We start from the raw sequence: 22,100 nt of genomic DNA on the forward strand, positions 1-22,100 counted from the left end.
CAAGTTGAATAAAATTACATTATGCGAGTCTCTGGCGAGCATAATATTATTTTATTCAACGAGTGCAATAAATTCAGTAATGAACTTACACGAATTTAATATTCTATTTATCACATACACAAAATAAAGACCGTTTAAAGTGAAATAAGAGTCATTTTTCATTGACGCGGCTATAGAATAACGCTAACATTTAGCGCGTCTTTACACTATGTTTGTATAACGCTAATGACGTCACGTCAAAATATATGCACGGCCGTGCAATACCTTATTTACCGGAGTCGCAAAATCGGCACGGGTGTGTGATAAATGATTCTTTCTACTGAATTTATTGTTATGTTTCACATAAATTTATTACATGTTGATCAAAAGTCATGATTTGTCTTTTATTTAATTATAAATTTTATTTATAAAGTTTGTGAAATTCTTAAAGTAAATATTTAATTTGATTAACAAAAATGGAATATTAAAAGAAAAGCATGATTTTTTGCTGCATCGCTCGAAAATGATAAAAAAAATCCGACTAGGGTTTGAGATATTTGACACACTGAACAAATAAAAATATTATTTAATAGCAAATTATAGTAACAAGAGCTGTCCGTAAGACAGCGCGCTCGACTTTTTTATTGCTTGCCAATAAAAAAAGTTTTTGCAGTAAAAGGCAATACAAGAATCTCTGTATTTTTAAAGTGAACAATGGCCATGAGCATTAAGATATTTAGTGAAGAATTATTTTACTGAATTGTGTGATACCCTTGAACACTGCAGCAAAGTTTGAAATGTTTAAGTCAAAAGAGGGCTGGTAAGAAAGAAAAAAAAACTAGTTGTTTGATACCCTTGAATATTACAGCAATGTTTATATGACATAATTTATGGTAAAGTGAACAAGTGGATAGGAATGAATTTTTTTAGATTTTTTAAGTTTTTTAGTGCTTGCCTATAATACAAAACATTGACAGTTAAGGGCCATAATTCAAATAAAATCTTTGACAGAATTACCTTCTCCTGGACATGTTTGGGAATCATGATTGTAAACAAGTATTCCAACTTTCAAATTAATATCTCAAACAGTTCAGTCAAAAAGTGGACTGGTACTAAAAACTTAACCAAGATTCTAAGTCGATAAAAGGCCTTAATTTTTAAAACAAATCCTTGACAGAGTTACCTTCTCTTGCGTACAGATGGGGGTAATGATGTGAAATAGCATTAAAAGTTTCAAAGCAATATCTCAAAGGGTTAAGGCAATAAGTGGATTTTACCCATATTCAATGTATTTTCTAAGTCAAAAAGGGGCATAATTCTGTCAAAAACCTTGACAGAGTTATGTCCTCTTGTCTGTTGATGAAGGTCGTGATGGTAAACAAGTATGGTCAGTTTCAAAGCAATACCTCCAATGGTTTTGAAATAAAGTGAGGTGGTACAAAAAACTTAACCAAGCTCAATACACTTTCTAAGTCAAAAAAGGGCCATAATTCTGTCAAAAACCTTGACAGAGTTATGTACTCTTGTCTGTAGATGGAGGTTATGATGGTGAACAAGTATGGTAAGTTTCAAAGCCATACTTGTAATACTTCTGAAATAAAGTGGGGTGGTACGAAAAACTTAACCAAGGTGTGACGCCGACGCCGACGCCGACGCCGGGGCGAGTAGGATAGCTCCCCTTTTCATAGAAAAGTCGAGCTAAAAATGACAGCAACAAAAGGTATGAAAGTATTTAGATTCGGTATAATATAACAAATAAAACATATGGCCTTTCGGCCAAATGCAAGTTTACGGACTGGTTGGTCAGACCTCGGAAGGTGTATGGCCCTCAGAGCTCCGCGCTTCGGGTCATATACTCACAGTCTGACCAACCAGTCCGTAAACTTGCATATTGCCCTCAAGGCCATGTTTTATTTGTTAATTAATTAAAAGTACAGCGCGTTTATAAAACAAATAAAAAAAAATCACAGATAGAATACACAAACAAGAGGGCCATGATGGCCCTGAAGTCGCTCACTTGGAGCGGGGCCAGTTTAAACCCCAGGGCTTTTATTTGAATAAACTTGGTAGACACCCATTAGAAGATATTTCATGCTTAACATCTAAGGTCTAGCTGGTCAAGTTTTTTTCTTTACACATATAGTTAAAAACAATGACACACCTGGGGCAGGGCCAGTTTTGATCCAAGGGCTTTTATTTGAACAATCTTTGTAGACACTTAGTAGAAAATGTTTCATGCTGAATATCTAAACTCTAGCTATTCGGGTTTTTTCAAAGAAGACTTTTAAGTTTTTGTTATACACATATAAGGAAAATCAATGTCAGCCCGGGCGGGGCCAATTTTGACCCCAGGGCTTTTATTTGAACAAACTTGGTAGACATCCATTATAACATGTTTCATGCCAAATATCTAAGCTCTAGCTCTTTGGGTTTTTTAGAAGAAGATTTTTTAAGTTTTTACTATATGCATATAGGGAAAATCAATGACCCCCCTGGGGCGGGGCCAATTTTGACCCCAGGGCTTTTATTTGAACAATCTTGGTAGACACTCATTAGAAGATGTTTCACGCTAAATATCTTAGCTCTAGCTCTTTGGGTTCTTTAACAGAAGATTTTTTTAAGTTTTTACTATATGCATATAGGGAAAATCAATGACCCCCTGGGGCGGGCCAATTTTGACCCCAGGGCTTTTATTAGAACAAACTTGGGAGACACCTATTAGAAGATGTTTCATGCTAAATATCTTAGGTCTAGCTCTTTGGGTTCTTTAAAAGAATTTTTTTTAAGTTTTTACTATATGCATATAGGGAAAATCAATGACCCCCTGGGGCGGGGCCAATTTTGACCCCAGGGCTTTTATTTGAACAATCTTGGTAGACACTCATTAGAAGATGTTTCATGCTAAATATCTTAGCTCTAGCTCTTTGGGTTCTTTAACAGAAGATTTTTTTAAGTTTTTACTATATGCATATAGGGAAAATCAATGACCCCCTGGGGCGGGCCAATTTTGACCCCAGGGCTATTATTAGAACAAACTTGGTAGACATCTATTAGAACATGTTTCATGCCAAATATCTAAGATCTAGCTCTTTGGGTTTTTTAGAAGAAGATTTTTTAAGTTTTTACTATATGCATATAGGGAAAATCAATGACCCCCTGGGGCGGGGCCAATTTTGACCCCAGGGCTTTTATTTGAACAAACTTGGTAGACACTCATTAGAAGATGTTTCATGGTTAATATCTTAGCTCTAGCTCTTTGGGTTCTTTAAAAGAAGATTTTTTTAAGTTTTTACTATATGCATATAGGGAAAATCAATGACCCCCTGGGGCGGGCCAATTTTGAACCCAAGGGCTTTTATTTGAACAAACTTGGTAGACACCCATTAGAAGATGTTTCATGCTAAATATCTTAGCTCTAGCTCTTTGGGTTCTTTAAAAGAATTTTTTTTAAGTTTTTACTATATGCATATAGGGAAAACCAATGACCCCCTGGGGCGGGGCCAATTTTGACCCCAGGGCTTTTATTTGAACAAACTTGGTAGACACTCACTAGAAGATGTTTCATGCTTAATATCTTAGCTCTAGCTCTTTGCTTCCCGGTTCAAGTTTATGAAAAAAAACTGTCTGACCAGGTTGACATCAGTCATCGGGTAAAAACACAGCAGAGATGCCAGTCAAAGGAAAGAAAGTTGGAAAAACTGTGCTTACAACGCCTACAGAGATTGAGGTACAAGAAGCTTACAATGCATCAGCTGAAGACTTTTCCTACTCTCATTTAACTAATAATCCATGCTCGGGTTCCTTCACTTACATGTAACACACCGGGACTGTGTAAATGGGGCTTGATTAACACGCATCCCGGTTTACTACGGTTTGACACGGTATATAGACGGTGGTTTCCCGGCGATTCCCGGTCTTCCTTCCCGGTGAGCTCCGATTGTGTTAAACATTTTAATACAATCGTGGCGATCTCCCTGTTTGTCCTGGTGCACCACGGTTTTTCGGTACTTCACGGAATCGCTACGGCCCTACGCCGGTTAAACACGGTTGGTGCCGGTGGACTTAACCGTGGCAAACCGGGACGCCAAACCGGGACTGTGTAAATGGGGCTTAAAGGATAGTGTATATAACTAAAAAAAAACATTTTTATAATTATTTAGATGTTTATTAAAACAAAACACAAGGCATGCATTAAATTTTGATTTGCGATTGTAAGTACATGTTTTGTGTTTTAAAAACACCCTTATTGATATAGGATGGTATTTGTACTAAGTATTTGTTTATCAGTAATATCAATATAATTCGAGACATCCCGGGTTGATACCTGTGTCATTTGGTGATAGTAAATTATTTTCTTAGTTAACATTTTCTTATTGCTAAAATACTGTGTAACGTAATGATATACATTGTATGTTTTATAAAGTATTGACATTGACCATTTGACTGTAGTATATGCTCATTTGTTATACGTACTGTGTACGCATGCGCATATTTCCCGGATGTATTTTGAAATAAACCATTGAAACCCTTGTATTAAACAAATAAGCAAACAAACATACAAATGTCTCTTTAGCAGTAAATATTATCGTTGTCTCTTCTGTAATAAACTTACACAAGTGTTTATTTTCCAACAATTGGTGAAGGATCTGTAATGTAAACAACAAATATGCAAACCAGACAATAGCAATTTTAGTGCAAATTACAAACGAAGCCAAGTTAAAGTCCAAAAATAAAAGAACTACAGTTTTTTCAAAATTCAAAATCTTAGAGAGATAGACAACACACCATCAACGGTATGTTTAAATTTAATTTCTACCGGCTTCGGCTTAAAAAATAATTAATGTGAATTTGCTAGACAGGGAGTTTTTCTTCATCTTGCATACCTAATGATTCAAAGATTTGCTAACATTTAATCAAGTTTTATGTGCACATCACTGTAATTCACCATCGGATATTTTACGAACATAATGATGTATCAATTACAAGTCTTACCAGAGCCATCATGTACTGGCCAGCCTGGATATCCACCTGTAGAGTAAATGCCCCTGAAATAATGTATACATGGACGGGCATAGCTTATATCGTTGGCAGGAAACCCGTCAAATATTGAAAACATCGCTGTCTCGTTGTGGTCCTTAATACGACAAGAATCATCTGGGAAGAAAGTTATTTGGCATGGTGAATCCTGTAAAAAATGATGCTGAATAATTCAGTTGTTTCTTACTTTTTATACTTATGGTAAAACGACTACTATTGATCTACTGATAGAAAAAAATGTAATCACAATTTTTCTAGCCTTTTCGCCATACTCTGGAAAAGTATAACATTATCATCGTCATCATCATTATAATCATCATCATGATCATCAACACCATGATCATTAACAACAACAACATCATTATCATCATCATCCTCGTCGTCGTCATCATTGTTATCGTCGTCATTATCATCATCATCATCAATATTATTATCATTACTCTTTCCTTTCTGTTGTGTGTGTATGGGGAGGGTGGGGTAAGTATGGAGATTTAATGAGGCTTTCTGGTCTACATTTAGACACAAATAGATCCGCCAACTTTCCTTAGGTATTCTTCATAGCAATTGAAAGAAGTTATAGTGTCGGATATAATTCGAACATATGTCCGTTATGTGACAAGTGATTCGTAGGCATTGGCCTTATTAACGCAGCCCCTTCAACGTTACTCGTTACTAACATGACACTTATTGTGTACTTAACATTTCATGTACCTTTTTAATCAATGTTTCTTCATAAATAATGACATTTTCTTTGTTAAGAAAAGTAATGATTATACTTACTTTATTCGTGTACAAAGTTGTAAAAATTGGTTTGTTTATGGACATGGCATAGTCATAACCTGCAATTTTCATTCTGTCCGAAATTGCTGGGTAGTTTATACACCCTACCTGGAAAACATCAATTCAATTTATTACAGGAATATTATACAAATGTGTCAGGGTAAAAATCTGATCTGGAAATAATTTAAAGAACAAGATTTTTTTTAATATTTAACTGAGAAGTAGAACTATAGAAAGTGTAAATGGAACGTAGGAAATGCACATTATATTTTACAACTATACGTGAGAATTATGTACAATGTAAAACATTTTAAAATCAAATTTAAACAATATTTAAGAATGTGAACGGTAGGAGTGAAGAAACTGATTGAACGTTCACTTTTTTTAAAACTTCGCCTAGCGTTTGGCGTCAAGTATTTGGCGCGTGCGAAGTTTGTTTTCTGAGCGGTGCTTCCTATGATGCTGACATGACTGAGTCACGTGCCGAAAACAATATAACTATGACTGTTTCTAAGAATGTTGCGTGCTTCTCAGTTTCAAGAAACAAACCATTAATTCAGCGGCAGTTTCATAATGAATTTCAGCTCTTATTTATGTGACACAAATCTTAGCCTTTTTGTCTCAAGAAATTCAACCATATCCCCGTCAGAAAGGAGGAATGGGTCTGTTTCAAAGTCATTCACGAATGCGCATTGTTGGCCTGATACTAAATAATTCAGTTGAACTACAGCTTTATCTAACGATTAAGATACTTTGTATAGCCCTTTTTGAATAACGTGTTACAGCTATTCAAATTTGAAGCGATCTCACCGGTAGTCAAGTAATATATACCTGAACGTCAATGCTGTCGAAAATATCAATCATGTGATGCGTGACGTCAGAGGTTTTACCATTCCACGTCATATTACTGACGACGCCATGACAGATTCCCCAGTGCCAGCTGACTGAATAATGTGTCAGTAGTACCCCATGCTTCTGTTTCCTCGCTTCCGTCACAATAGCTTGAAGATTGTCCAAGTACTTGAGTCGCTCGTTCATATTTCCACATTTTATTGTTGCGTACGCTTCGTTATTTGTTGCAATGCCGTCAAATCTTTCAATATCTGACGCTGTTGTAGAATATAAAATCTTATACGGGGATTCAGATGGGCGAGGTTTTCATGACCCCGACCCTGGGATTTAGCTAGTATATGGTACAAATCTTAACTTTACTGTAGAGGCTGCATAAATTTTGATTTCAAAATTTCTCACATATATTAATAAGGGACACATTTTAAAAAAATGTTAAAGATTACGTACCGTTGTGGCGTGGATTTTGTGAAAGCGGTAAGGAACACAAGACTGTACTTAGATCTATTGCGTATGTTAGATATGCATCTTGTGAATCTCACTCTACACACGTATTACTAATATATCACAAACATGGCTCATCTATTATACAAAATTAGCATGGCATTTTTTCGATAACTGATATCATTTTACCATGTGTTTAGGCTAGAATCGAAAGAACTTCTCTTACTTGCACATATATCGTTGTAATATACAATATATTTGACTAAATCCTTTTCCGAGACATCGATGTCACTAACAGCATACAGTCCGTATATCTTGAGATTTGACACCTATCACAATTAAAAAGAGCAATGCTAACTAGTACAGGAAGGTCAATTTACTAAGACATTTAATTAAATTCTTTTTCTTAATGTTTTTTTTTTGTATACGATGTTCCGCTCCCTTTTTACCTTAGCCCGCGATCCACGATGGTACAGTGATGTAAATGCGATGGTACGATGACAAGATGGTAGAGTAAAATTAAAAGTAATTATTTATAAATTCAAGACCATAAGTTTACTTAGATGTTTTGTTACCGTTATATGCCATGCACGTTCTTCATATTTTACATTCATTTAAAAGAAATATGATTTCTTGAAATTGTAGACCATTCTAATAACACAAAATACAGTTTTTCTTAACACCCCTCTTAATCACTAAACTAGTCTCAATCAATTTTTAATTTTATACTTAGGTTTCCGTAATTGAAATTTACTTCATTGAATAAACGAAATGTAACATTTTCGTAGTTCAAATACAATTACATTTGTATGACCCTCTACCAGCATGTCCTTAACGGTAGCTATCGCCGCTGAAGTACAATCCCCTGTGTCGTATGCTTTTTTCAGATTATGATGCACATCACTTACAAATATGGTATCTACCTCCCTTCCGTGCAGGTTACATGTGGCCCACAACCAGTCACGTTTTGCTTTCGTGTTCCAAACATGGGTAAAGCAGGGACCTTTCGTATTCCATTCTAAGAACTTGTCTTTGTCACAGCCGGGAACGTTATGATCGAACCCGGTAGTCCAAACGTACATTGCATAATGCTTATGTGCTGCGACCGCTGTGTCGTCACACGGTTCGGCTGTCACGTGATCTTTGGCTACCAAACCCATCATAGTTGACAGTATAACGTTCGACGTAATCTAAACAAACGAAAAAATCTTTCTCCAGTAGTATAAAACTATTCACAATAATATGTTCATCACAATAGATGGTATCCCCAAACTTACACTGCAGCCTCAAACTTTTGGTTATTGTACTTTAGTAGTCACTTGTGCAATTGTTAACGTTCTAATCATATGAAATCTTAATTGTTTGATATAGGTGTAATTTTGGGTATCTCTTCAGGGGTATCAATATAATTATACAAAATTTTCTCTTCAGGTCCGATAATATGTAGTTTATTGACAAATGTTTACATTATTTACGGTTCATCATATTCACAAAGTATACCGGTACATCTTGTAAACCATCAGTCTACAGTACTACATTGTACATTCACGTAATCATGTAAGCATGTGAGCATGGTAGGCACTTAAATAATAAATAGTAACAATCCTTACCAAATGATGGAGATTCTTATAAGTCATATAAAGAGTGATCTCTCTTTTATATCATTCATAAAAAATATACATTTTACCTGGAGGAGGTAAAATACCCAAACGAACTCATGGTTCATATCCACAGCTATTTATACATCTCCAATTATATCAATAACATAGTTCATAGCTAAGTTCGTAGTTCTTAATCATAGCAGTCCATTACTCAATGATACAGTGGTCCCTGTGCTTACATTTATTTATAACAATGCAAAAGTTATTAAAATTCAATAATTCATCAAAGTACCTTATATGTAAAACATTACTTTCATAGATAATTAAACATCAACTTACAGATCTGTAGGATCTTTAGCCCTTTTACACAATTAAGATATACGCCATCATCCACACAAATGAATCTCACCGAGTGCTGCTGTGAAGAACAATGCATCAATTATTATATACATGCAAATTAGTCAGATAAGTAAAAGATAGAATAATTAGAATAAAAAGTTAAAAGTAGTAGCCACTTTACTACCAACCAACGCCCTGAACGGAATGAAAACGAGATTCACGTGACATGTACAAATCCCGCCAAAGTCAAGGGGAAACAACTCTAACAGAAACAATATGGATAAAAACAAAAAAAAAAGCTGGGGAACATCTCAAAACACCAATTACCCGTAAAATACACCTTGTTACATAGGCGTATATGAAAACCAAATAGGAAGTACAATCGGAACGTTTCGGTCGTTTCCGTAATAATAAACGATTAAGAATTCCGAATGTTGAAACAAATTACGAAGATCTTAACATTAATATATAAAAGAAACTTTAAATAGATAAATGTATTTATTTTATACTTGTGAATGAAATATTGGGAAATATTGATGAAATAAAATAGGTATTTACATTTTCTGTATTTTCACTATAAACATATATATTTCACGGCAGTAAAACATATTTTCCTTATTTTCACTAGTGTCTAGCGGGCTACTTTCTTCTAAATTAAGCCTATACACAAAATTTGTATATGGGGAAGTATTTAAAATTTTAATGATAAAAATGTATATAATAAACTGAAAATCCAAGTTCTTTTTACAAATACAGGATTTATTTTCTTCTTGTGATATGAAAATTATCATATTTCACTCGTGGCTGTCTTCTTGATAAAAGATTAAACTACCCACACTCCATTTAAGTAGGTTAAAAGCAAATGACATCGAGACTTTCAAATGCTTAAACAATATATTACCTAAATACATTAAAAACTTGGCCAAGTTTAAGACCTCTGTTTGCAATTGCAGGTATGATCATATTCTAGAAGTGCCTACAGTACAACCCATGCACCACGTATGGACAGAACTCCTTTCGTTTTGAGGCTGCCCGGGTGTATCCTTTAATTTGTTAAACATATTTTTTTAACTTCCTGTGAGTCAGGCTGTGCATGTTTGTTTATAATTATAACATGTCCTGCATTTTTGTTTGCAGTATATGTATGTTTTTGGGTTTTTTATTGTTTGATTTTTTTGTTGTATTCCAATATTATGTACCGAAACACGAGGCTCTCTGATTGGTACGAGGGGGCGTAGCCCCCGAGTATAAATCAGATTGCCGAGTGTTTTGGTGTTCTTTCTCTTTTGTATCATAGTCAAACATAAAAACACGTTCCCTGTTGTCACAATATTAAACCCCAGAAAAAAGTTACCAATGAACGAGCATCTGAATATGATATTTCTGCCGCTTTCCCTTTCTCTGCCGTCACAATAAGTATACCCCAACAAAAATGAGCTAATCAACGGGCATGCTCTGGAGTGCGGGTAACTGATACCTGCACTCCAGTTACCGCACTGTGCATGTATATGTATACGATTTAACTGAAACACTTTTTCAACAGAAAGGTCCCCAAACTATGATACGATAATGGGTTGTCGTATGCGCTTGTATGTGGTTACATTATAGTCTTTTCAATGTTGCAATTTTATGCCTATAAAATGATTAGTGTTTACTTTTTATTTGCATTATGTAATTGCCCCACGCAGTTTCTTTGGTTTTTATATACATGTCTGTTTTTTTAGCTATTCTGTAATTTTTTTACAAGAATGTACATATATATGTATATCTTACTCTTTGTATTATCTTGCTTGTAATTCTTTTTACTTTTAAACATGCTATAATATCTTAAATACATGTACTGTCACGTAGATGTGCTTATGCTTTTAACTTTTTAGCTGCCTTACCGTTGTTAATCCATTTACATATGTTTGTCTGAAAATAGCACATAAGCTAGTTTGTATACCACATAAAATAAATCTTCGTGTGTCTTGTATCTTTATTGATACTTTATTCACTAAGAGTGAAACTTCAGAAAGCTAAAAGGGGTCACACCTTTGTCAAGGATTCTCAAAAGGACAATAGGAATCTAGGAAACACGAGAGGTCATTTCCGCAGCGGGATGATGATGGACACATGATGATGATGATGAGGATAATGTGGACTAAATCAGAGTAGGTTATTTCATGTGAGTTAAAATGTGTTGTCAAGATTAGTGGCTAGTACCAAACATGGAAATATACTTTCTACTGGAAAAAAAAACAACTTTTAAAAGTGTAGTGGTTTTCCTTTTTGCTTGTCACTTTAAAGCGGCATGCTTCCAGACTAATGAATGCTTATTTTCATGAAAATTTTGGAATTGTATTTAACAGTAAGGTGTTGTTAAGTTAACAAAGAAAGTAATTTACTAATTGCATCTTTTTTAGTGGTCTAAGCCCTATTCATTATTGTGATTTAGTTATCTTCAACCTTGGTTTTATCTCTATTCTGATTGGTTATTAAAATTACTCACTCAAGTACAGCGGGGCTTGCAATACTAATATAAATTCAAAATATTATTTTATTCAACACGCTCGTGCCTGAAATAATGCCCGGTGGGGCACCTGGGGTCTTCCTCCACCAATAAAGCTGGAAAAAATCGACGAAAAATCTCGGCGGGACGCTCTAGGATGACCCGACTTGAGTGTACGGTCGCCCATATGGGCTTTCCGGCGGCGACCTTAAATAAACGCATAAAAAAAAACACGGAGAGCCCGCTTTGAATTGGTAAAGAAACGTCCCTGACATGCCTTTATCGCATGTAAGTATGCCAATTGTGTAACTTTTATATGTAACTATTGAAACTATTTTCTTAATATGTGACCTGTAAAAAAGACGGTACTATCTATAAACGTCTTTGCCATTTTAAAATAAGTACCTTTTAATAATTAATTTTAGAATCTATAAACTTAGAATGGGATTATCCTATCTTCCTCCCATGGCAGAGGTCGTACGTAGAGACAACCCTGTCATGGGGGATATGGTATGCACATAACACATGTACCGATATAACAATTAGTAAACAAGCAACAGATCCCCTATTTTTAGGTTATAATTTAAATGAAGTATATATGATCGCCCATATGGTATCTTTTCGGTGGCGAGGGTAAACAAACGTAAACACACAAATTATTCAACACATTATACTAATATTATATAATTGTATCATAGTTTGGGGACCTTTCTGTTGAAAAAGTGTTTCAGTTAAATCGTATACATATACATGCACAGTGCGGTAACTGGAGTGCAGGTATCAGTTACCCGCACTCCAGAGCATGCCCGTTGATTGGCTCATTTTTGTTGGGGTATACTTATTGTGACGACAGAGAAAGGGAAAGCGGCAGAAATATCATATTCAGATGCCCGTTCATTGGTAACTTTTTTCTGGGGTTTCATACTGTGACAACAGGGAACGTGTTTTTATGTTTGACTATGATACAAAAGAGAAAGAACACCAAAACACTCGGCAATCTGATTTATACTCGGGGGCTACGCCCCCTCGTACACGTGTTTCGGTGCTCTTTCTATTACATAACACATGGGTTTGTGGGTAACAGTAAAAATATCATCCCGAGTAAAATACTGTTACCCGAGGCGTAGCTGAAGATTACTGTTACTCACAAACCCATGTGTTATTTATTTTATTACCCCGAACAAATACTGTCATGAACTGAAATTGTCAACTAAATCTAACTGTAACACGAATAAACCAAGAGTAACAATAACGAAACTGCTTTTAAGTGCACTGTAGCGCCTACTTGCTAAGGTTTTTTTTTCTTTTATTCAAGCAAGTGATGATATCTACCAGTCATAAACATACAGTAAGCTGTGTTTTATTTATAAAAACAAAACACTAACCCATTTATACAGTTATGATCTGTGAAACCTAATCCTTCTATATCCAGAATTACTCTCTTTGCATGGTTTTTGACAAAGTGCATTTACAAAATCACGAAGATATCATATGTCCACCATATCTGTAACCGTATCTGTATCTAATATCTTAAAGTTCAGGCAGTTACTCACATGTAATTCAGTCATACAACTTAAGAAAACATGTAAATTTATAACTACATTGATAAATTCTATACAGTGAAAATGGTTATATATATTGTACATGTATAATTAATTATTTGTGTAAGGTACTATCAATATTGTTATAATGAATATATAAGTATTGAAATACTGATGATACCTGAATTAATCAATATATTCACATTCCGTCCATTTCTTTTTCAGCATTTTTTATCAGCTATTACCTTACTATTTTATTTACAAATGTTACCGCATTCGCTTTACTGTGACCAACATAGCGTGACGATACCGGGAGTTTATTTACAAACATCACCGATCCGCCCACGCCTCTATACATATATAATCTGTTTCAAAATTGACCAATAATGTTAAACATTCTCCAACATATATTGACATCTACCCTAGATTCAAATAATAAAAATATCGATGGTACCTTTTTCAGATGCTCAGTTGCCATGTCACTTATTATATTATATATTGATATACCATGTATTGTACACTCTTGTGTTGCTATATGTAACTAGAGTTAATAGCGAGCTCGACGAGCTGGCCCGAAGGGCCTGCTCGCAAAGCGAGCTTTACGGCAACGCGAGTACCTGCTAAGTGATGGTTTTGAAAACTTTCGTCCAAAGTACCGAATTGGACACATCGCAACTTTTCGAATTTAATGATAACGATAAAAACTGATCGAGGAATTCTGACTGAAAACGGATGTGTAGACTGGTCACCCGCGCACGTCTATGGGAACCATTATTGGACAGGGAACCAGAATAACGGAAGCTGTGTATAAAAAATGAAAATCGAAGGCGCCATTTTGTTTGAAATCTGATAAAAAAAAACAATTTTTTGTCGAATTTTGTTGTGAAAACTATCTAGAATGAAAGAAAATGGTCTAACTAAGAAAATGAATCCGAACACCAATATCTTTTATTCAGTCGTTAACGCTGTACAGACGTTTAAAGTATTGTTTACGTGACGTCACAATGTAGCGCCAAACAGTACGTGCAAAACAAACAAATCAAGTACGCTATTTGAATGTCGCAAACGTTTTAAGTTTTACATTTATTTCACTTTAAATAATCTTTATTTCGCTTGAAAAATTATAGAGTGAAATAAAATAAACAAAGTTTTATCAAAGTTTTCAAAACTCGTTATTCATTTCACGACAGGGGCGGGGCCATATTTAACACAGTACGTGTGACGTCACACGCACTCGTTACTGCATTTGAAATAAAAATGAGCGATTATTTCATACTATTTCACGTAAAAAGTACATCGAGCTCGCTTTGAGGCTTTGCCTTTTTCATATTAAAGTGTTGTTCTGTTCTGTAACATGTCACTGATTAGATTTGTTAAATAATCCTTTGTTGCATGCTTTAATCCAAACTCCTCGCAGCGGTTACTTCCCCTGATCTGTACAGTAAAGTAGCAAAGCGTGACGTAACCGCTGTGAGGAGTTTGGCTTTAATCGTCTGCATGTTCCAGTTTGACATTGCAATTACTTTCGTTGAAAACGGATGTTTACATTTTGATTATTCAACGAAAAGTTATTTTATACGCGAAAAGCACTCCAGGGTGCAAACAACTTAATTTTATGGGTGTCATTGTTACTCCGGTGATGCGCTATTGCAGGGTGAACTTCGAAAATAAGAATGAATCGAGAGAAAAAATGGCGGCCATTTTATTTCATTTTATTTAGAATTCAAATTCAACACTTTATTGTCAGAGTCACAGTTTACAATATGTAAAAACATGTGAACATATACAATCATCAAGTTAGAAGCAGTAGTACACGTAACAAAAAATATAATCTTGTCAAAAACATTTTACAAAACTAATGATTTAAGTATGGAGGGGAAGTGATTGAACTACATTTTTTAATTTTTAAAAAGTAAAGCAGATTAACAGGTTGTAACACGAACACAAATACTAACAACAGAGAAAGAAACAATGTTAAAACGGATTTCTTAAGCTAACACATATAATGAATATAAGTTTATACTTGTTTACATATGTTAAAAAAACAGTAAAGAACGAGGGCACACTTTATAAGATTTATAAGATGCGTTTGTGATTTTAAATAATGACGGCATAAAAAAGGGAATGATTGCCGAATACTCGACGTCAATAAATCAAAATAAGCAAGGCCACTCCACTATATCTACGTATTTTATGCAGAACGTCCTTTATCACTCTCTATGTGGATACTATGTTATTCAAGCTCATCTCGTGAAAATGTGTCTGTTTCGGACAATAGTTTTTATTATAGAATGATACACAAAAGAATAAATTATAGATTGCTTTATGAAAGTGTTGCGTAATTATGTTGCTAATTTATTATATTATGCACATATGGATCTCTTCAGCACATATGGAGCTCAAATGCAATTTTGAGCAGCTTATCCCTTCCTTTGTAGCCAAATCTCAACAAATGTATAAATCAGGGTTTGTCTGAATGTTAAGCATCGGTCTGTAGTGAGATTTCGTAAAATCTCTGTTTTTTGAGTCCGTTGAGTGACATTTTCTTCATCCACATTGCATGTTTTGGACACACCAGAACCCACGACGGAAAGAATATCTCGATGAAGACTGCATAGAAATCCAAAACAAAAATGGGTTATATAGAGGAGAGTCAGGAGGGTAGAATCACCTTTCGATTTTCTTAAAAAAGGGATTGAATTTTATATAAATGTTTAAAAAGATGAACACTTACCCTGCGATTGACCTATTTTTACAGTCACATCTGGTGTTATGCTTAACATCTGCTTCACATATAATTTTTACCGATGCTCATTTTTGAGATACATATGGGGTACTACCCCCGTGTTAACGGGATTTGAAGCCGAGCAGCACTTGTAAAACGAGCGAGACAAGCGAACTTGAAACACGATGAAAGGTAACCTACTTTATGATGTAAAAACATAAATATTTTTCATTTGGGTAGTAACGTAGTTTAATATGTAGTGGAAACCCTTTGTTTAAACGCGAATTTAAACATTTTTCATTATGCAGTTACACACGTATATTTAAAGATATAAATTTTTTAGCTAAACTTTTTCATGATATGCTGAATAAAATGACATAGATTATAGAGACGTGTTAAATCGTTACAGGTCATTAACTCTTTATATTTCAGTATAGTTGGGTGATGGAATAGATGGCTTGGAATGTACTTATGTCTATCCTCATTAAAATATGGACATTTTAAAAGTTAATGCAGTTCACTACCAGTTTCCTGGAGTGAACACAGATTGCAAATCCGCTGCTCGTGGGCAACATAAGACTGTCTCCAGCGCCCTACCTTAACTTGAAGCATATGGTTCCCTGTTCTGAAGAGGAAGAGGCTAGTCCTTAAAGTACACGGTAATGACAACAAGTAATTTTTATGCCCCCACTATAGGGGGCATTTAGATTTACCCTTGTGCGTCCATCCGTCCGTCCGTCCTTCCGTCCATCTGTCCGGGCGAACATCCAATGGTCTATGAGCTTCATTCCGTCCATAATTTTAGTTAAAAAAAGAAGAAAATCCTATAAACCGACTGGTAAATGTGGTATTTTTACTGGTTTGTTCCCTCTGCAAAGATAGAAGTTGATCGAAAAGATACGACCTTATCCAGGGATGGAATATTGACCCTGAACAATATATGACTTCTCTTGCGAGAAACAGTTTCTATGAAGTCGATATGAAATCAGTGCAAATTGAAAAAGTAAATGTTGATGTTATTGTGGCTAAAGCAAAGAAATGAAAGGAAGTTTGTGTGAATAATAGCTGACATTAAAAGGGATAGAAAAAAGTTAAAACTGAGTTAAAGCGACCTTCAGTTTTTCTAAAGGGTAAATAAAAGAATTAAGGCGGAAAATGAAATTTGCCAACGATGAAATACATAAACGATAAGGAAACCCCACGATACCTCTTATGTACCTCTCCGCTCTCTATATCTAAATTAGTAAAGTGGTATGTCAGAGGTACGCAAATATAAGGAAACATTTCATTAAAGCATATTTTTACAGAAGACCAAATCTAATGAATTTTATACAGCTCTTGAAATGTGATAATTGTGTTACTGTTGTAAATCTGGCGAAATGCATGTATAACGCATTTATGTTAAGAAAATCTTCACTGTAATTGCATGTGAAACATAAAATTTGTCTTCTTAACACGAAAATGTAAGTTGCTGATTCACCTCCACGAAATCTTTTTATTTATATATGTGGAATTTGATCACTTGACAAATATATGTGTATGTATACAAGTGAAATGTATGACAAGAATAAAATGTTCTGTCTGTCAGTATTGTAAAACTGATTTTAGTTGCCAGACTTATTTTTTCTGTTATAAATATTATCAAAATAGACTTTTTCAGCAGACGTCAAATAAATACATTCATTACTTATTAATTTAAACGAACATAACAGCTTCCGTTTACATCACAGGTCACGTGGTTGAACATTTCACTCCGTAACCGGTGGCGTTTAATTCGGTCACACGGAAATTCACGTTTACTCAAGTCCTTTTTAATATGTTTATGATAGAAAAGTGTTGTTGTCAAACATTATCTTTTCAATAGTTTCCTTAGCATTTGATTTTTTTTAAAAGATCATATTTTATTATATAATATAAAATGTAAAAATATAGGAGTTGTATAGTTTCTCCAGTTAATTAAACAATAATTTATAGTTTCGGTGTTATTCTCTTTGTTCTATTTTTTGTGTGTGTTTTCAAAAGCACTTTAATCTTCAGAAACGAGAACGTACAATGTTTCTTCTTCAATAAAGGTAAAAAAAGTGTTACGTAATGATTTGATACATGTATTGATTTTAGAGCATTTAACGTTGCAATTCTTAGTTTATGATACGAACTTTGTTTAGTTCGATTGCGTTGGAAGCCTAAAGCTCATTTCCGTTACTGGAAACAACGCAAATATAAGGAAACATTTCATTAAAGCATATTTTTACAGAAGACCAAATCTAATGCAGTTTATACAGCTCTTGTGTTACTGTTGTAAATCTGGCGAAATTCATATAAAACGCATTTATGTGTAAATGCATGTGAAACATCAAATTTGTCTTCTTAACAAGAAAATGTAAGTTGCTGATTCATCCTCCACGAAATCTCTTTATTTATATATGTGGAATTTGATCACTTGACAAATACATGTGTGTGTATACATGTGAAATGTATGACAAGAATAAAATTTGTCTGTCAGTATTGTAAAACTGATTTTAGTTGTCAGAATTATTTTTTCTGTTATTAATATTATCAAAATAGACTTTTTCAGCAGACGTCAAATAAATACATTCATTACTTATTAATTTAAACGAACATAACATCAGCTTCCGTTTACATCACAGGTCACGTGGTAGAACCATTTTAAATCCGTATTCACTCCGAGATGATTTTAATATCCGATGGCGAAGTGTTCCGAATGTCTTATTCGGTCAAACAGAAATTCACGTTTACTCAAGTCGTTTTTAATATGTTTATGATAGAAAAGTCTTGTTGTCAAACATTATCTTTTTAATAGTTTCCTTAGCATTTGATTTTTTTAAAAATATCATATTTTATTATATAACATAAAATGTCAAAATATAGGAGTTGTATAGTTTCTCCAGTTAATTAAACAATATATTTATAGTTTCGGTGTTGATCTCTTTGTTCTATTTTTTGTGTGTGTTTTCAAAAGCACTTTAATCTTCAGAAATGAGTACAATGTTTCTTCCTTATTTAAGGTAAAAAGTGTTACGTAATGATTTGATGTATTGGTTTAAACATAGTTTATTTCAAACAATGATACAAGTACATGTTGTTAATACGTTTACAATAATTAGATACACGAATGAAAAAGGATTAGAGCCGAAAGCTATAAAGCTTATAAAGGTCTTCTCCTACATATTTGCACAATGCAGTTAAATTATGACAGTGTTTGCAATATTGTTTGAAACAATGAAGTTAATTTTTAACATATTTGAAACGAAAAAAATCGAAGATTTTAGCTATTGTTCAAAAGATCTTTTTTTAAAGAATATAAATAATTGAAAAGAATAAGAAAGAAGGTAAAGAAGATTCATTCGGATAGGTCAAGTTGGCATATTATTTGTTCATGAAAATCGGTTGCTTTCACGTATATATACATGAACTGCTTGAACAATTTTAGAATTAATGTCATGGCTAAGATTCTGGTCTCCGTTTAGTAAGGTATGAAGTGTTATAGTACAAATATTAGAAACAGCATCAAATAGTCTGAGTCTGATATCATTATAGAAGTGACACTCAAAGAAGAAGTGGTGGTTACTTTCCAGGAGACCACATTGACAATTTGGTGAGGGGGACACATTTTTTTCTGAATAAGTGATGGTTTAAAGAGCTACATTCTGTTCGGAGCCGTGTATGCATGACTTGCCATTTTCTTTCACCTATATAATAGTATTTGGGGCATTTTTTTATATTACCTTTAAGTTGCGTTTTAAAAGAGGACAAAGATATTGAGTTTTGTACCTCTGTTGATAGTAAGTTTCCAATCTCTCAAAGTAGATGGCAGAAATGCATTATGGTAAAGAGAAGTTCTTGTACGTATTGTTTGCATGTCAGAAGCATTTCGTAAATTGTACATAGACGTTTCTCCAACTGATGGTGGAACTAAGGACGATAAATAATCTGGTGTGAGACCGTTTTTTCATTTTGTAAAAACAAAATAAGTTTGTGATTCTGTCTACGGCTTTCGAGCGATTCCCAAAGAACTTCTCTTTGAAGTTCCTGAAGAGATACAAGTTTAGTGGCCCCTGAGACTATACGGGGCGGCTTCATGTTGAATTTTATCAAGTTCAAGTTTTCATATTGTGTACAGTTGATCCAGACTACATCTGCATATTCAATGAGAGGTCTTATGAATGATAGATATATAACTTCTAGTGATCTTCTGTCTAGTGTAAATTTAAGTTTTCTCATGATATGAATTCTTTTCCAAGCCTTCTCTTTGATAGAATTAATATGTACATGCCAAGAGCAATCATCAGAAAAGTAAAGACCAAGATGTTTATGACTATTTACTGAGGAGATAGGCTGATCATGCATTAGAAGTGGCGGATGATAAGGCTTATTTGTTTTGCGTGACATGATCATAGTTTCCGATTTTAGAAGGGTTGAATGTTACAAGCCATTTATCAGCCCAACTTGAAATTTTATCAATATCAGATTGAAGAGTTGTCGCGGCAGCTATTGGATAGTCAACTATTATGTGCAAACTAGTATCATCGGCAAAGAGGTGTATACTTGAGTTTAAATCGTCAACAATATCATTAATGTATACCAGGAACAACAGAGGCCCAAGAATAGATCCTTGAGGAACTCCTGCATTTACAGTTGACCAATTAGAATGAGCTCCTGGAAGAACGACACATTGACGTCTGTTAGAAAGATAATCAGAGAACCAGTTCAGCAATTTTCCATTTAATCCAGCATTTTTTAATTTATAGAGAAGACCATCATGCCATACCTTGTCGAAAGCTTTACTTATATCAAAGAATACTGTTCTTACTTCTAATCCATCGTCGAGAGCCTTACAAAAGGTGTTGTATAAATAAGTAAGCTGATTAACTGTTGAGTCTCCTGGTGTAAAGCCAGACTGTACAGAAGAAAGAAATTTGTTATCACGAAAAAAGTTAAAAAATTATTTGAATATAATACGCTCAAGTACCTTTTCTATACAACAAAGTAAAGATATTGGTCGATAATTGTTCGGTAATGAGGGGCCACCTTTCTTAAAAACTGCACATACATTTGCATCTTTCCACATAAGGGGCACCGTACTGCATAGAAGTGATTGTTTGAATAGAGAACAAAGAGGGTGTTTAAGAACAGATGCAGTTTCTCGTAGTATTCTGTTATTTATTCCATCTGGTCCAGAAGCTTTGTTTGTTTTTAAAGATCTTAGAGCGTCTTCTACATCTTGAGGGGATATGCAACACATTTCTAGTTTATTTCTTGGAGATTGGCAAAGGTGTCTAGGAAATTCAGTGTTTTGGTTGATTATTGAAGCTTGTGCAGAAAAGAATTCATTCAGAATATTTGCTTTTGAAAATGAATCAAAAACAAGTTCACATGTAACAGGATTGAATAGAGGTGGGATAGTTTGTTTATCAGCCGGAGAGATGAAATTTTTAAGGAGTTTCCACCAGTCTTTTGATGTTAGAGTTTCTGATTTTAGTGAATCGGCCGATGATTGAAAATAGTTTTGTTTTGCAGTGCGAATCAGAGATACGACCTCATTTCTTAATGTTTTAAATTTATGCCAGTGAATGGGATTTTGTGTTAATTTGGCTCTATGGTAATATTTTTTTGCGTTTAGTAATTTTCTTTTTAATGTGTGACGATATCCATGGTTTATCATTTGGTTTTACATTTATGTTTCGTGTTGGAATACATTGCTTTGCAAGTTTAAGTATATTGTTTGTAAATAAGGAAGCGTAGTTGTTGATATCGTTGTCCTTAAATTAATCCCAATCTGTAGCAGAAATTTTATCTCTAAGTAAATTATAGTCACCTTTGTCATATAGCCATACAAGACGCTTGAAAGACATAACACAAGGTTTTGAAAACTTAAGAAAGGCATAAATAGGACAATGAAACCTTAAATTCTGGTCTAGAACTGGTTCACCTACCCCAGATTTTAATACATTTGACTACAAGATACTAAGATGAGGTCAAGTATAGAAGAAGATGACTCTGTATAGTGCGTAGGCTCAGAAATAATTTGCTCAAGATTAAATTGCTGACAGATAGAGTTTAATGTTCGGGTCATTTGTGGATTCGTTTCATTAAAATTAAAGTCGCCAGTTACAATAATGTCTGATATACCAGTATCAAGGGCTAGGCCGATAGATTCTTCAATTAGATTAGTATAAGAAGTATCTGAGTTGGGGGGACGGTAAAAGACAGCAAATAGGATACGTTTTGAATGAGACGGCATGATTTCAATCCAAATACATTCTAGTCCTCTGGGTTCGAGGTCTAACCTCCGT

The 22,100-nt window shown here is 34.3% G+C and overlaps 1 protein-coding gene across 2 annotated transcripts; it reads right to left on the reverse strand.

Moving 5' to 3' along the window:
* Positions 1-4,128: 4,128 nt before the first annotated feature.
* Positions 4,129-13,365, reverse strand: LOC132757853 (uncharacterized). 2 transcript variants are annotated; one of them, XM_060749296.1, is made up of 8 exons: positions 13,243-13,282; positions 9,030-9,108; positions 7,893-8,279; positions 7,316-7,418; positions 6,628-6,905; positions 5,797-5,904; positions 4,972-5,164; positions 4,129-4,625 (listed from the first exon to the last, which is right to left on the reverse strand). In XM_060749296.1, the coding sequence occupies exons 3-8, from the start codon at positions 8,250-8,252 to the stop codon at positions 4,600-4,602; spliced, it is 1,068 nt and encodes a 355-aa protein (XP_060605279.1). In that variant the 5' UTR covers positions 8,253-8,279; positions 9,030-9,108; positions 13,243-13,282; the 3' UTR covers positions 4,129-4,599. The 2 variants fall into 2 exon arrangements, with proteins under 2 accessions (XP_060605279.1, XP_060605280.1); XM_060749297.1 differs by lacking the exon at positions 9,030-9,108 and having other exon boundaries at positions 13,243-13,365.
* Positions 13,366-22,100: the final 8,735 nt, after the last annotated feature.

The sequence above is a fragment of the Ruditapes philippinarum genome, unplaced genomic scaffold, assembly GCF_026571515.1.
Source record: "Ruditapes philippinarum isolate M1 unplaced genomic scaffold, ASM2657151v2 ctg4914_1_1_1_1, whole genome shotgun sequence".
Taxonomy (NCBI): Eukaryota; Metazoa; Mollusca; class Bivalvia; order Venerida; family Veneridae; genus Ruditapes; species Ruditapes philippinarum.